At 37.5% G+C, this 14570-nt stretch overlaps 5 protein-coding genes across 5 annotated transcripts; 2 read left to right on the forward strand and 3 right to left on the reverse strand.

Moving 5' to 3' along the window:
• Positions 1-1376: 1376 nt before the first annotated feature.
• Positions 1377-3251, forward strand: MELLADRAFT_67097 (uncharacterized protein; the record flags this gene model as incomplete). Its single annotated transcript, XM_007415215.1, has 1 exon — positions 1377-3251. The coding sequence occupies one exon, from the start codon at positions 1377-1379 to the stop codon at positions 3249-3251; it is 1875 nt and encodes a 624-aa protein (XP_007415277.1).
• A 1768-nt stretch (positions 3252-5019) lies between these two features.
• On the reverse strand, positions 5020-6034 carry MELLADRAFT_111021 (uncharacterized protein; the record flags this gene model as incomplete). Its single annotated transcript, XM_007415242.1, has 2 exons — positions 5020-5238; positions 5369-6034. The coding sequence occupies 2 exons, from the start codon at positions 6032-6034 to the stop codon at positions 5020-5022; spliced, it is 885 nt and encodes a 294-aa protein (XP_007415304.1).
• Positions 6035-6399: 365 nt separating this feature from the next.
• On the reverse strand, positions 6400-8458 carry MELLADRAFT_117808 (uncharacterized protein; the record flags this gene model as incomplete). Its single annotated transcript, XM_007415241.1, has 6 exons — positions 6400-6727; positions 6800-6863; positions 6933-7149; positions 7210-7929; positions 7995-8081; positions 8160-8458. 6 exons carry the CDS (start codon positions 8456-8458, stop codon positions 6492-6494), a joined length of 1623 nt encoding a protein of 540 aa, XP_007415303.1.
• Positions 8459-8744: 286 nt separating this feature from the next.
• Positions 8745-9939, forward strand: MELLADRAFT_67100 (uncharacterized protein; the record flags this gene model as incomplete). Its single annotated transcript, XM_007415216.1, has 4 exons — positions 8745-9093; positions 9157-9195; positions 9266-9376; positions 9749-9939. The coding sequence occupies 4 exons, from the start codon at positions 8745-8747 to the stop codon at positions 9937-9939; spliced, it is 690 nt and encodes a 229-aa protein (XP_007415278.1).
• Positions 9940-13468: 3529 nt separating this feature from the next.
• On the reverse strand, positions 13469-14136 carry MELLADRAFT_39109 (uncharacterized protein; the record flags this gene model as incomplete). The annotated part of the gene is made up of 3 exons (XM_007415240.1): positions 13469-13600; positions 13671-13919; positions 14008-14136. 3 exons carry the CDS (start codon positions 14134-14136, stop codon positions 13469-13471), a joined length of 510 nt encoding a protein of 169 aa, XP_007415302.1.
• Between the last annotated feature and the right edge of the window lie 434 nt (positions 14137-14570).

Raw genomic sequence — 14570 nt, forward strand, 5'->3', positions numbered from 1 at the left:
TATTGCCCAGTTCTTGTAAATCCATTGACCCATTATTATCAAGCTGTAAGCAGGTTATGATAGTCATTATCCAGTGAGCATAAAGTCATAACAAACAGTTTCCAAGTCCTCATCAAGTCAACATATCAGCTGAACTTCTTTTTCCATGACCAGAATAATAGGGCAAGTCATTACTTCAGCACTATTCCAGGCATATCTGCTTCCAGGTCATAAGGAATAAAAATCACAGAGCATTTGAAAATGATCCAAGTACTGGAGAACACCTCTTCAGGATGCACCAGACAAAGTGGATAGAAATAAAACTCAGTCTAATCACCTCTGAGACACTTCAAAAGGATGGCTATATAGGGGCAGAGTACACCACAAACTCAAAATTTGATGGTACCACAAGCATCCTCATCTTGAACAAGCCACATAGCACTTTAGTAGCACTTAAAGTAGGACACTGGAAAGCTATTCATACAAAAGTTTGTAGTACCCCTTGTAACACTATTTTGCTAGTTTACAGGGGCACACTTGACAAACCATCATTCCCTTGATTTTTGGTACATTGTGTCATGATTCACTGAAATTTTGATGTGATTGAATGTAATATTTAAAACACATGTGAATGGAGAATTTCTTGAGATTTCAGGTGTTTGGCCACTAGAATCCATCAACTCAATCTATCTTAGTATTACAGGATGTGTTCTGTGCTTTGTCACTATGTTGGGTTCAGAATTACAGCTCCCAAAAGTTGGGCATGGGTGGCAGATAGCAGGATCCTTATTCTATTCCATTGGACCTTCTCCATCTATTTAATCTGCATAATTCCAATAGTCTGCTGTGATTGTTGAAGATGTCCTTGACCTGGCTTCAAGTAACTAAAATCCAATAGAATATTGCCACACAAGTAGAAAAACACATTCTGAGAAGTTAAAGTTGTGATTCTACTCTACAATTAGAATGTAAAACATTTGACTCCTCTTAATAGATCTTTTGACTCTCATCCAATCTGTCTCAATAGCCATCTCCTTGTCATCTTCTTGAATCCCAATCACTTCTTCCTTTCTGCTTCTCCCTAACAATATGTTTTGGTTATAAATGTGTTTTCACCACTTTCAAAGTGTGTGATATGATGTCCAGACAATACAACTTTGGTGTTTGCAACCATATCTAGATATCAATTTGTTGTTACATGTTTGGGGACATTTCAATGACTCATCAACAAATTTGATCTGTGAAGGGAGTATGTGTAATACAATAGCAAAGTGTTTCAGTACATAAAAGTAAGAGAGTGAGATCAAGTTGAGACATCTGATAATTAACCACCATCAACTGGTCCCAAAAATATTTATTTTACATGCACTTCCCTCTTACTGTGTTGAGATAAAAATATGTTTGACTTCAAAAAATTACCTATCTTATGGGTTTATATTTGTTTTGGCTCTTTGATTTCTACCTCTTTCTTAGATGAAAGATTCCTTCAAGATACTGATCCATCATTGTTTGCATCTCCAGAAGGAATGATTGGTCTCCAAACCTTTCCATCTATATCAGGTCAAGATGCCAGCACTTCTTCAGGTATATTTTTGAATTCAAATTCCAGGACAAAACATCAAATACAAAGAGATGTGATTGACAACCCTGTCAACCCCAAAGCAATCATACCAGATTTGAATGATCCCTATATAGATGAATCTACATCTACTTCATCTGAACTGGGTCAGAGAGAGGATAACCTTCCAAATGATGGGGTGAATACCCCACATGCAGAGGCCATAACAGTAGAAGACCAGGAGCATACAGATTCATACAGCTTGTCATCAAACATGATGAAGGATCATAGGGGAAAACGTAAGCAAATCCCTACTTATCTTCAAGAGAAAAGAACAAAAACTTCATCAGGAATAGAATTTCAGGATGTGACAACTCAGAAAAGCTTGCAAAGAGCTCCATCTATTGAAAATGAGAAGTTGGATAGAAGAATCATGTACTCTGTCCTCAAATGGCAAGCTAGATTGTCATTAGGAAAGAAATATGGGCTGTCTGAAGAAATCAAATCTTACTTTAAGACAATGAAAGAATATAGTATATCAAACATTTCAAACCAATCAAAACAAACTCATTACAAAAAACAAGTTGAGATTGCTTTTGAAAAGATCAAGACTGATCTGGTTTTCAGAATCTTTGGAATAGTGAATGTGAGCTTTAGAGGGGCGCAGTTTTCACCATTGATACCCCTTTTGCTTGAGGATGCATGGAATTTTCTACAATCTTACCTGGATCAAGAAATCTTGTGGGTTGATCATGCGAAATTATTGGAACTGACTTTGAACAAAACAAAACCCAATCAACACTTCTTAAAGCCTGGCCAACTCATGATATACACCCTAAGCCTATCAAAACAAACAAACATGCCTTCAAGCCTGACATTAAAAGTGATAAGAGATTGGAAAAGATTATCAACTTATAAGCAAGTTATATCCAGAATATCATTGGACCCTGCATCTCTATCAGTTGACTGTGCAAGATTGTATCAAGAAAGGGGAGAAGAAAAAAAGATCCGAGCTAGAAACCCCACACACTCAAATCAATTAGATACTCCCCCAGTTTCATTAATTGATACAAACACTGGAGGACAAACATTTGCCCTCAGAAAGTTCTCCAGCTTTATAAAGAGATCTGGAAATCAAATTATTGGGGCACAAAGAAGTCAAGCAGTTGCAAATTTTTTCACCGACTTCAGTAAAATGATGTGGGACAGCTATCAAGGAAATATGAGACCAATTGGTCAATCCATAGATGCTCCAACCAACAAAGTGGGTCTTAGTTGGGCCATAGTTGAGGGTGCAATGAGAGCTGCCCAAGAGTCAATCACACCCTCCTTCATAGGCTTGTTGGGGCTCATGCATCCAGAAAAAACCTCCCCCATGGCTTGGGATGATATTTATGAAAATGGCTGGGAATTCTTGAAATCCTATTTTTCTACATGGCATAGATATATTTCAGAAACTGCACATCCAATATTTTTTGATCCACCAAAGGATGCAAAAGATGAGATTGAATGGGCCAACGTCAAGGAAACACTTCATTACCTGCATAGACTGTCTTGTGATAATGCTTTCCCTTGCAGGCCTATATGGTACCTTGTGGACTTGTGGTATGATTCAATAAGAAGTGATAGTAACACCATGTCTTCAAACCTCAATGTTTTACCCCCACACCGGGAAAAAATGAAAATCAAGTGCATCCAATTGGATGATCAATGATTTCCAATCAATTAAGGGAAACAACCAAATTCAAACCACCAGAGGAGTTTGTCTGCACACTCCTTTTAAGTTTCTGGATATTTTGAACTTCTTTCAATACATTTCTAGCTGTTGTAGGAGATATCTTACATTGTGTTTCATCTGATATTTTCAGCTAAACATCTTTCCACCTTGTTGCCTTACTAAACAGTTTCTTGAATACAAGAGTGTTCTTCCAAAAGGTTCTTTGTACTTCACCTATCACAGTATCAATCACAATATTTTAGCATTATCTGTGAGGTCTGCCATTTCCCTTTCATATCTAGGTAGAATACCATCATTCCTTGTTTGTCTGCAAATTCTGCATTTTTGTCTCAACTGCCCAGCAACCGGAACTTCATATGGATAGTGGGGCATGTCAAGACTGTGGTAACCATAAGTTTTGAGCCAAAATCTATGGCCCACCAAAAATCTAGATTTTTTGAGAAAATGGATACAATTCCAAAAGACTTCTTTACAATCTAATTCCAAAAATGATTTCTCAGCCCAAACAAAGACGATTTTCTTATATTTTCACCATAGAAGTTTGGATTTTTCACTGGCTGTTACAGAATTGTGGGGTCAAAGACGTGAAAAATTGATTCAGAGTTACAAATGTCTTGACATGAGCCACCATAAATTAGAACCCACAGTGTGAGTCCAATACAAAAGTGCTACCAACAATGATGTCTTGGATTCAAATTCCAAGGTGTCCTTGGATGAATGTCCTCAGATGTGGGATGCAAGATTTGATCCGAGGCTTTTGTCAAGGCCAAAGAAATTCTAGAATCATCCACCACCTTAATGGACACCCAGAAATATGTATATGAGCACACCTGGAATTTAAACAGCCACATATTTTTTTGGCAGTGAAGTAAGCTCAAATATACCCTTGGCTCAGCATTAGTCCCATTTTGTAGGGTGGTTTAAACTTTGGCCGCCAGAATTACACCATCTACCACACCACCTGGATCTGGGAACTACACCACATTGTTTTAGGTAAAAGGCTTGGCCTTTTTGTAAGTAAAAGCAGTCCTGACCCACTAATTACCCTCACTGAAGCTTACAAACAGTGTTTTCCAAAGCCTTCCAGCTACAACTTTTCAAGGAAACATTCAGTTCATATTTTTTTTCTAGAGATGAGGAACAGTCTTCAATTCTAATCAAAAGACCAGGGGCCCCTGCTTTTGATATTTATAAATTTTGGTGACTCTGGTGACTTGGAAATACATTGTAATTGATTCTATTGAGGTCAACTGGGAAGCATATCCCCATCAAGTGTCTTTATCCTCATAAGTAATGTAGTGAGATAGATTCAAAAACATAAGATTTTTGAAGCTTCAGATCTAGATACACAGTGTTGAGATCAAGATAATTGTAGTATCTGTCAAGCTCAAATTCAATTGCTTTGAAAGAAGTCACATTCTTGGCAATGAAAAACCTTCAAAGAAATATCTTTGTCAATGAACATTACATATTATATAAATTCACAATGTGATATTTCTCAATCATCTGATACCCTGCACCACTAAAAAATATTTTTGGAAAATAATAGAGTCAGACTTCCTACAAATAAATCTTGCACGCAGCTGAAAGCCATCTCAATTCGAAAAATCCTTAAGCCCTTGATAATCAATAACATATAATCCAAACCACAGCCATCTTCACCAGTCAAATATTACTCTAACCAAACAACGTTCATGATCAACACAAATCACATCAAAAAATTACTCATCATCAAGATGAAATTTCAAGGATTAGATAATAAAGGAATCTTCACTTTATCCCAAAACACATTACCAGTCACACTAATCAATTCTCTAATCTTTGTTCCTTCTTCAATAGATTCTTCTCTAGTTTTCACCAATTGATTTAATTCAGTTGAAACTTCTTCAGCTATTTGATCTGCATAATTTAGATTATCTGTTGTTGTTGAAGAAGAAGAAGACCTTGATCTAGCTTCGAGTAACTGCAATCGCAATAAAAGAAAGATGATTACTAGTTAGTAAGTCTTTTTGAACTAATTAAAAAGGTTAAGGAACGAATTTAGATAAGACGAGAGGATTTCTTGAAATAATGAAGGAAATAAGAAAACATACATGTTGAGCAACTAAAAGTTGTGATTCTAATCTGGCATTAGAACATAAACTATTTCGATTCTTTTCAATAGATTTCTTAATCCTAATCCAATTCTCTTCAATGATCATTTCTTTTTCATCTTCATTAAATTCGAATCCCTTCTTTCCTTCTTTTACTTCTTGATCCTTTTCTAAAGTATTTTGGTTTGTTGACGAACCAAAATAAATTTCATAACAATCTTTAGCTAAAGAAATTATAAATGAATAAACACTTTCAGCTGTGATCGAATGTAAAAGTAAAACAGATGAATCTCTTAATTTCATATTAAGATAACAAGGATCTTTTGAAGGAATTAAATCATCTAATAATGCTTCTGAATTTAATCCTTTATGATCATTGAAACTTGAGATAGCCTTTTCTTTTGATTCAGGTTTTGTTAATTCAGGTTTCGAAGGAGTTTCAGTTGATCCTGAGAGGAAGTGAAGTAATGCTTGATTCTCAGTTTCTTGTTTTCTTGCTAACTCAAGTAATTCGAATCCAAAGGTATCACTTCCTCCATCTTCCTGGGTAATACTAGGTAAAACTGGAGGTGGTGATGCAATCCGTTGAGTTGGTTCGATCGTAGATTCAGTATCTTCTTTCAATTGATCTGTTGGTGGTGACGGTGATGTTGCTCGAGAGGCCATGTTCTAGTCTAATAACTTCAATCGAAATATGTAGACTGAGTGGTTCATCGTGTGAAGATACAACAAGCGCAATACATACCACCTTGAAGGTCGCGGATATGTATATATCCGATTTAACCTAACCAGGTAGCTCGATAAGGCTGGATATCCATTATCCGTGTACAGCAATCGCCCACCTCACTTTTGCTCACAATGAGAGCGAAGTTATGGATAGTATTGACTCAAACTTTCTAGAACCCTTTCAAGCTACCTTGTCGTCCCGCTTTGAAATTGTCCTACTGCTGGCATTGGCAAGTATGTATTTATGACCATTTTGATACATAGCTGGACTATAAACGCGGACATCTAATGACCGTGGTGCGATTGACTTGAACAAATTTGCAAACATAATCTACGGTAGCTATATACATTTTGTGCTTTGATAGCGCATCACTTTTTCAAACATCTCACTCCATTCTCAAGTAGTTTTAGACTGTAATAAATCACCAACTCTTTGATTACTCAACATTCTACCTTCCTTCTTTTTCCCTTTACCATTCTGATTAGGTGTTTGTTTATTTTTCTTCATAGGTGGTGGTTTATTTGTATCATCATTTTGACCATCCTCTCGATCAAATGGTTGTGGTCCTTTGTGAAAGAGTAATAACTCTGGGTATAATATAGTTGATGTTGGTATAGGGTTTGTGCTAGACTCTATTGGTTCAAAACATTCAATTCGTCAATAAGATAAAGCTACATTCAAGGATGATAGAATGGGTGGTTTACCTTCAATTGAGCAATTTGTATTCAAGTTGTCTAAACCGGATATGATGGTTTGTGATTCGGAAATCTGAAGCAAAACAAATGTAAAAACTGAGCACTTAGTCCGAAATACTCGAACTATATAATTTAGACTCACCCGATCCTGGTTAATGACTAAACCTCTTAGAGAACCTTTTGGTTCGAGATTTTGTTCAGTTTTGTGTGATTGATCGACTGATACCAATAATTCATGGTTGGACGTATCCACCATGTCAAGAACTGGTAGATTGAAGTCATGGTAGCGGACTTCAACCGAATTATCACCAGTAGGAGACAAAATAGATGAAACCGATAATACGGCTACTACTGATGAACTGCAGTGGTCATCAGACCTAAAATTTGAGACACTAGTTATCAAGAAAAATCCGACTTACCCAACTGAAGATACAATAACATATCGCTCATCATCTGCCTTGGCCCCACTAGTGCAGATCATGTTGTTAATACACATTTCTGGTGATATAGGTTTTTTTTCTGTGCAAGCTTCCGATGGTTCATCGGCTTTCTGGTTTTCGGTAGGTTTTGTCGACTTATCTGCAGTTGGTGGATCACATGGAGCGCCAATCTTCACGGGCACTTTCGCCTCACCATTCTCAACCTTATTCTGTTGACGTTTTTGATTTTTTCTCGATTTGATGAACCATGCTTCTTTTTCAGGCTGAACTTTTAACCCAGCTGAAAGTCCTTTGACGAAAATCTTTTGCTTCAATTTAGCTTCTTTAACATCCCAAACATAGATTTCATCATCCCCTCCACCACTGATAAGAACTCCAGTTTGTCCACTATTATCAGGTACCCAGAGAAGTGCGCCTACAAAACGTTGATGGCCTAGAAGAAAACTTTCGATAGACCAGGCATTAGGATAGCGCGAAAGTCTGACATGTTCGTCGCGATCCGCAGAGACGAGAAGTGGGGTAGGTTGAATGGGGATGAAAGTGAGAGATGTAAGGATCGAAACGTGACCACCGATAGGTGCCAATGCGATTGTAGGTTTCGTGGGCTGATCCTTTGTTGTTTTTTCTGGTGTACTCTCTTTGAGTTCTTCGTCAGGATCCGATGCAAAGACTAGATTTTCAGATCCTTCGATCGGAAGACTGTGAGGATTTCATCATCAACATGCGTCCGAGTGATTTAGTGCGGGAAGGTATGAGGACCTGACTTGTAGATATCTCCAGACTTGTCACCAATCACGATATGTTTACCATTAGGAGAGATCAAGAGAGCAGTTGCGCGTTTGGATAGTGCTCTATTGATTACAAAACAACTCAAAATTGATGTCAACTTGTTGATTTTGAAGCTTGTGCACAATATTATTAAAACTTACCTAGATTGTAAAAGCCGCAATTCAGGTAATTCCCAAGTATTCAAAAGTTTATCTTCACCAGTACTAATCAAGAGTGAACGAGTTTGACCAGTTGATTCAATTTTTTGTTGATGGATGGCCATTAAACGGATTAAGCCAGAGTGAGATCCATTGGTATGATTTGGTGACTTTGGATCAGATACATGCGTAGATATGATTTGACCATTTCCTAAATCTGCTACTTGAAGATGAGCATTAGATGCTATTACTAATAATTTCTTATCAGCACTTCTTGTTAATCTTTGACAAGGAATTCTCATGGCTTTAATCTTGATAATGATATTTGATGGTGTATAACTTTGAGTAGTGGGTGTTTGATCCGGAATTTGGAATTTTCTTGCTGAGACTTCATTTCACTTCCGGTCACGGGTCACCGGTAGTAGTACCGTGTCGGTCAATGACTTTTGAGACTGAGTGTCACGTGTTTTCCCTTGAGATCGTCATCAACCCACCTGGGTCTTTCATCTCCACCACTCAATAAATCAATGCTGAGCACGATCGTAAAGTAATTTAAAAGGTAAAGAATCTAAGCAATCATCCCCACACATGGCCTCAGAAACTCCTCCTACCCTCGACACAAGTTGCCCAGATGAGGCTGTAGAACCTCTAGAATCTGAAGAACCGGAAACCACTTCGACGACTGAAATTGTGACTGCTAGTAGTAGTACAGCTATCTCTTCAGCTTCGAGTCCTGAATCATCAGATACAGAGGCAAAGAAAGAAGAAGGATCACAAACTTCAACCGAAGGATCAAATAATGAAAACGCTCTACATTCCGATGAACCGAAGAATAACTATATCAGTGAGTCAAAATCACTGCATCCTTCAAAGTTCAATGAGCTTATCAAACTCTTCAATTTGAATCCAGTTAGTTTGAATCCCGAGATAACAGAAGGTAAGCTGATCCTTTATTTAGATGTCGATGATTCTTACTGATACTCTCTCTTTGACTTTACAGAAGAGTTGAATGAGTACGAAAGGCAACTGAAGAAAAAAGGTAGATTAAACTTTTCGACTTCAAAACAGAATCATTCTTACCATTTTTCTAACTTCTGGATCTTTTGTAGGTGGTAGCATTCGATATAAATATGATTCTTTTCTGCTTAAGGGATTTTCTGTCTCAATTCGGGATGGTGCTATCCAAACTCTATCAGAAGACCCTCGCATACAATTCATAGGTGAGTTACAAAAACTCTTTACGGTCCTTTGAAGTATTTGATCCTGAAATCATGCTCCTTGTTCCTTTCTACAGAGCCCGATGGTGACGTTCACATATAGTTTTGTTTGTATTGGATGAGATTCTCATCCATATCCTTACTTATCCGGTACTTCTCTGGTATATCTTACCATGAGCCACAAGACCCAAAGGTTCTTAGCCGTCTCATTATCCCCTTGTATACATTTCCAGGATCGGGGCATGCCTTGTACAATATTTGTAAACTTGCCCCTGTATATAAGTTGTACACTAGCTGAATGAGATTCAATTCTCATTAAATGTAAACAAGTCCCTGCTTTTCCTCAAAGGGTAATACTAATGCAAACTCTATCAGGAATAGATCTCAGGCTGCCTCAGGAAAGTGAACCCTTGGACAATGCTCCATCTATTGGCAATGGCAAGGTGAACCAAAAGGCTGTTTGGACAGTTCTTCAATGGCAATCAAAATCAGCATTGGGGAAGAAATCTGGGTTGTCTGAAGGTACCAAAGCTTACTTTGAGGAATTGAAAGGATTTACTGGATAAAAAACTCAGAGCAATCCAAACACATTGGCTATGACAAACAACTCAGAATAAGTCTTGAGAGAATTAGGACTGGCTTTGTTTGGGAGTTCTTGCAAGCGTGAATGTGATCTGCAAAGGTACAGATGTTTTTCCATTAATGGATATTTTGCTTGATGAGGCATGGAATTTCCTCAAGAACTACTTGAACCACGAATTGACAAATCTGGAATCATGAGGAATTGTTGAAGTTAATTGAAGACACTACAAAGATTCCTCATTACTTCTTAAAGCCTGATAGTCTAATGGCATATGCTCTATGCTTTGCACAAAAAACAATCATATCTTTAAAAGTATCATTTCAAGTCCTGTGACAATGGGCAGAGTATTTAACCTACAAGGAATCTCTCTTCAAGATTAGACTATGAAAATTTATTGGTTAAATGCGAGAAATTGTATCAAGAAAGGGGAGAAGTGCAAGCAGTACCTGAAAATAATCGCAAACAAGATTTAACAGAATCACAAGCACTGGGTCATTCTCTGGTTCCCTCCATTGGTCAAACACACAAAGACAAAAAAAATCCCCTGGATTCAGACAGAACCCTGGAGTTCAAGTTCTTTAATTCTGTAAAGAGATCTGATCAAAAAATCATTGAGGCACATAAAAGTCAAACAATAACACAGTTTTTCATAGACCTCAATAAAGAAATGTTCAATATCTATCAAAAGATTATAAGTCAAATGATCCCTCCATAATTTCTTCAACCAACACAGGTGGTCTCAATTAGAGCATGGTTGAATGTGGAAATTGTGGTACTCAAAGTCAAAGCGTAGATTCCAACTTATTTTAAACCTAGGATTTTAGTAAAAACTAACATGTTGACCAAAACTTTGTGGCTTTGAGGACCCCTGTGCTTAATTATCCTGTTGGTATCTCCATTTCCTCATGCCTCATGCTGACTATCAAGTTGTGTGACCAAACACTCACCAACATGTCACTAACATAACCCTTAGTTTGATCTTTGATACCTGATCCAGGATGGAACCTGACAGCCAGATGGGTGCTTGGTCAGGTTTCCCACAAAGTAAGTGAGCAGTGGCAAGGACCAAGAAATCTCACTCTTGCTAATTGGGGCCTTTAAGAATGCTTAGGCATTCTCAAAAAGGTATTCCTCTACTTTGCACAAACATATTTCAAACACAAACCATCCAATTCCCACCATTCTTGATCTATCAAAGCATCCAAAACTTAAAAGGACAAATCAAATGATCCAATGTACAATGTAAAAAGAAACAGTCCATCTTGTTAGCTAAACAAACTTTTACTCAATACTTCTTCTCCACATTATCTGGTATCTTATGATGGACTTGTGGTATAAGTCAACCAAAAGCAATCATACTAATATCATATCTAACTCAAGATCATCTATATTAACCTTCCAGGCTCAGCCCACCTGAGGCTGACCTGAAACATATGTGTACTGTTACAGAGTGTATAAAATACAAATAACCAAAGCTCTGGTACCCTCTCATCATGATGTAAAAGGTACTATATCTGTTCACAAGATTAAGATCTGATTCTCAAATATATAACTTTTATTCTGTCTTCCGTCATTGATCTATGGCTAATTGAAGAGTGCTTAAACCAAAAAAGATGTCTTTGAAAATGTGTAGAAGGGCAATAAGCACCAAGGGCTGGAACTCTGGGCTACCCAGTACCTGGACCATCTAAATCATGATCTAAGAGGTAAAAACATGTGTCTGTCAGTGTTCACAAGATTAAAAAGTGATTCCCAATAATATGACTTCCATTATGCTTTAGAGCATGACCAATGGCTAATTAAGGATTGAATCAAGATACCATTCTATGCTTGAATGATTAAGTCATTCAAGTATCAAAGGTTTGTTCACTACAACATTTCAAAGGGATGGGAATGAAAAATCCTTTACATTCAATCTCAAGTAAGCTCTTGCAATCAGAAGACCTCTTAAACCAAATTCAAATCAATCAGAACATCTTCTTTACTCCAGCTTTACTCAATGAAACTTGAACTAAACCTTCATTACTCAAACACTCACACTTTTACTCATGATCCCATAATGATATACTCACACCTCACCCTAAAAGTCCTCTCAACCCTCTCAAAACCAACCCACCTCATCCTCTCAAAAAAGTGTCTCTCACATCCTATGATCACAATCACCAGACACTCAACAAAAAGTAGAAATCCCCAAACCAAAGTAAAAAAAATCAAATTGATGTAAAAAAAATGATCATATGTAAAAAAAAAAGTAAAAAATCAAACGAGTGACAAAAATGAATGTGTATATTAAAGAAGAAGAAATCAAAAACTAAACCAAAACTTAAAACTTGTATCCATCATCCCTTTTCATCTTCAAAAAACCTTTACTAAAGAAAAAAAAAAAAAAAAACTTCAACAAAATGATGAAAAAAAAAAAAAAAGATAAATAAATTTAAACTAGACAAGACTAGAAAATCATGAAAGATAAAAAAAAATTTCTTAGGGTCCTCTTCTTACTTCCATTTTCAAAAAAAAAAATCAGAGAGAACAAGAGACAGAGAGAGAAAAAAAACATTCTACTACCACTCATCATGAGATAATCAAGAAATCAGCAAACAAATCAAAAAAAAAAAAAACTGATCAAGCCAAAGAGAAAAAAGAAAATCTGAATCCCAAATCTGAGAGAATCAAGTCAGTTCACTCAAAAAACTCAAATCCATCCCTCTGCTCTCAAAGACTCTATTCTATTTAAAGAAACATACAATCAAAAAAAAAAAAGTGAACTCCAAAGAAGAGTGAAGGGGAGATAAATCAAAATTTGAAAAAACTTCCCACTTCATTCAAATACTTGCTAAAGAACAAAAAGATGGATGTGTGGAATGAACCAGATATAACCCAAATGAAAGAAGAGCCATGAAAAAAAAATCGAAAGCTCATCTCGGGGTCTTTTTTTTGGTGATTTATTGTTTATTGTCTTCTCCTTCTGTGTGTGTGTGTGTGGTTGATTAGGGAAGAGAGATTTGAGAGAAGCACAGCAGAAGATGAGGTCAAAAGAAAGAGAGAGAAAATGAAAAATAGATAAATTACGAATGGGAAAAAAAACTGTGCATTAAATAGATGAGTAAACCGAAGAAAAAAAGTAACAAAGATCGAAAACCAAAAAAAAAAAGAAAAGAATCACAAGAGACAGATGAGCTGAAACTGTAAATAGTGGTGATAGATATCAAAAAGTTCTTCCTTCTATAAAAAGCTAATGTGAGGATGATTAATTAAAAGGAAGAGAAGGAATGTCTCAGGCAAGGCAAGATCGAAAGAGGGAGTTGAAACTCGGGTATCTGGTGAAAAGAGTGACAGTAAATGATTAAAATGAAATAGATGAATTAAAGTCGTGGATCCAAGATTGATCGAACATCAGGTACGTTTGCGATATCGGCAAGGAACGCGGCAAGATCTGCTAACCTGTCAACGTGATACAATGCTTGGTCAGTAAATGATACACGCTTGGTTGTTTGAGTTTGAAAGAGGATAACCTACTCAGTGTCATGTGGATCATTGAACCATGACGAGACTGGTACAGCGTTGCTTGGATGAAAGATATACGAAGCAGGTGAGTTATCAATGATGATTGTATCCCCAATCGGTCTTCCGAGTTGTGACAAATCCTATAAAGATGAAACAAAGTCAGAGATGATGATCCGTTTTGGATTCTTCTGATCTACCACAAAAGCTTACCTTGACATAATTTCCTTTGTGGTTATAACAACTTTCTCTAAACAGACGATGTTTGACAACATGATGGATATCGAGCATATCGAGCACGGGATCTGCGTATTTCGACAATGAGGCAGTGAACACGACTACTTCATAAATCTCGCCCATCTTCCTCATGAACTCATCTACCCCAGGTCGCTTGATGACGTATACATTATGAACTGCGTTCTCGATCTCTACTGGGACTACAAAATCTGATTGTGGAATCATCTGTGTTGGAAAGAGAAGGTCATGAATGGTCAAGATCCGAGGACAGAGTTTCATTCAACAGGAGAGATAGAAAGTGAATAATGCATACTTTGAAACTAGAATGCACCAATGTCTCGTCCAAATCCAATACTAAACACTTCCTCCCTTGATGAACTGTCAAGTCCAATGGAGCCAGAAGCGGTCTAGCTACACCATCTTCACCAACCGGGATTCCCATTCCACCCATAGCCACTATACGGTCTTCTTCGTCATCCTCACTATCCTCTAGATCATCCTCTTCCTCATCTTCACCACTCTCTACATCCGTCTCATCAACCATTGCCACCTTGCCTAGACTATCGGCATGTGAATGATTCCTTGCGAGTAGTCGAGAAGAGGATGGAGTCTTCTTCGGTAAGTTGCCTTCTGTTCCTGGTGGAACAACTGCACCGCTCAAGACACCCTCTGTCTCATCCTCAGGTAGTTTGACTCCTCCACCTCCTGCGTTGGCTGCAGATGCAGCTGCAGCCGCTCCAGCTGGTGTAACCGTGTCACTGACTGGGATAGGCATCGCTCCATCCGATCCAGTTCTCCTTGACCGAGGAGGAGATGAGCCAGGTGTGGGAGCTTTTTTCATCTTGTTCCTCAGATGCCTCGCTGTTTCGACTGGAG

The sequence above is a fragment of the Melampsora larici-populina genome (assembly GCF_000204055.1).
Source record: "Melampsora larici-populina 98AG31 unplaced genomic scaffold MELLAscaffold_49, whole genome shotgun sequence".
In the NCBI taxonomy this organism is placed as follows: Eukaryota; Fungi; Basidiomycota; class Pucciniomycetes; order Pucciniales; family Melampsoraceae; genus Melampsora; species Melampsora laricis-populina.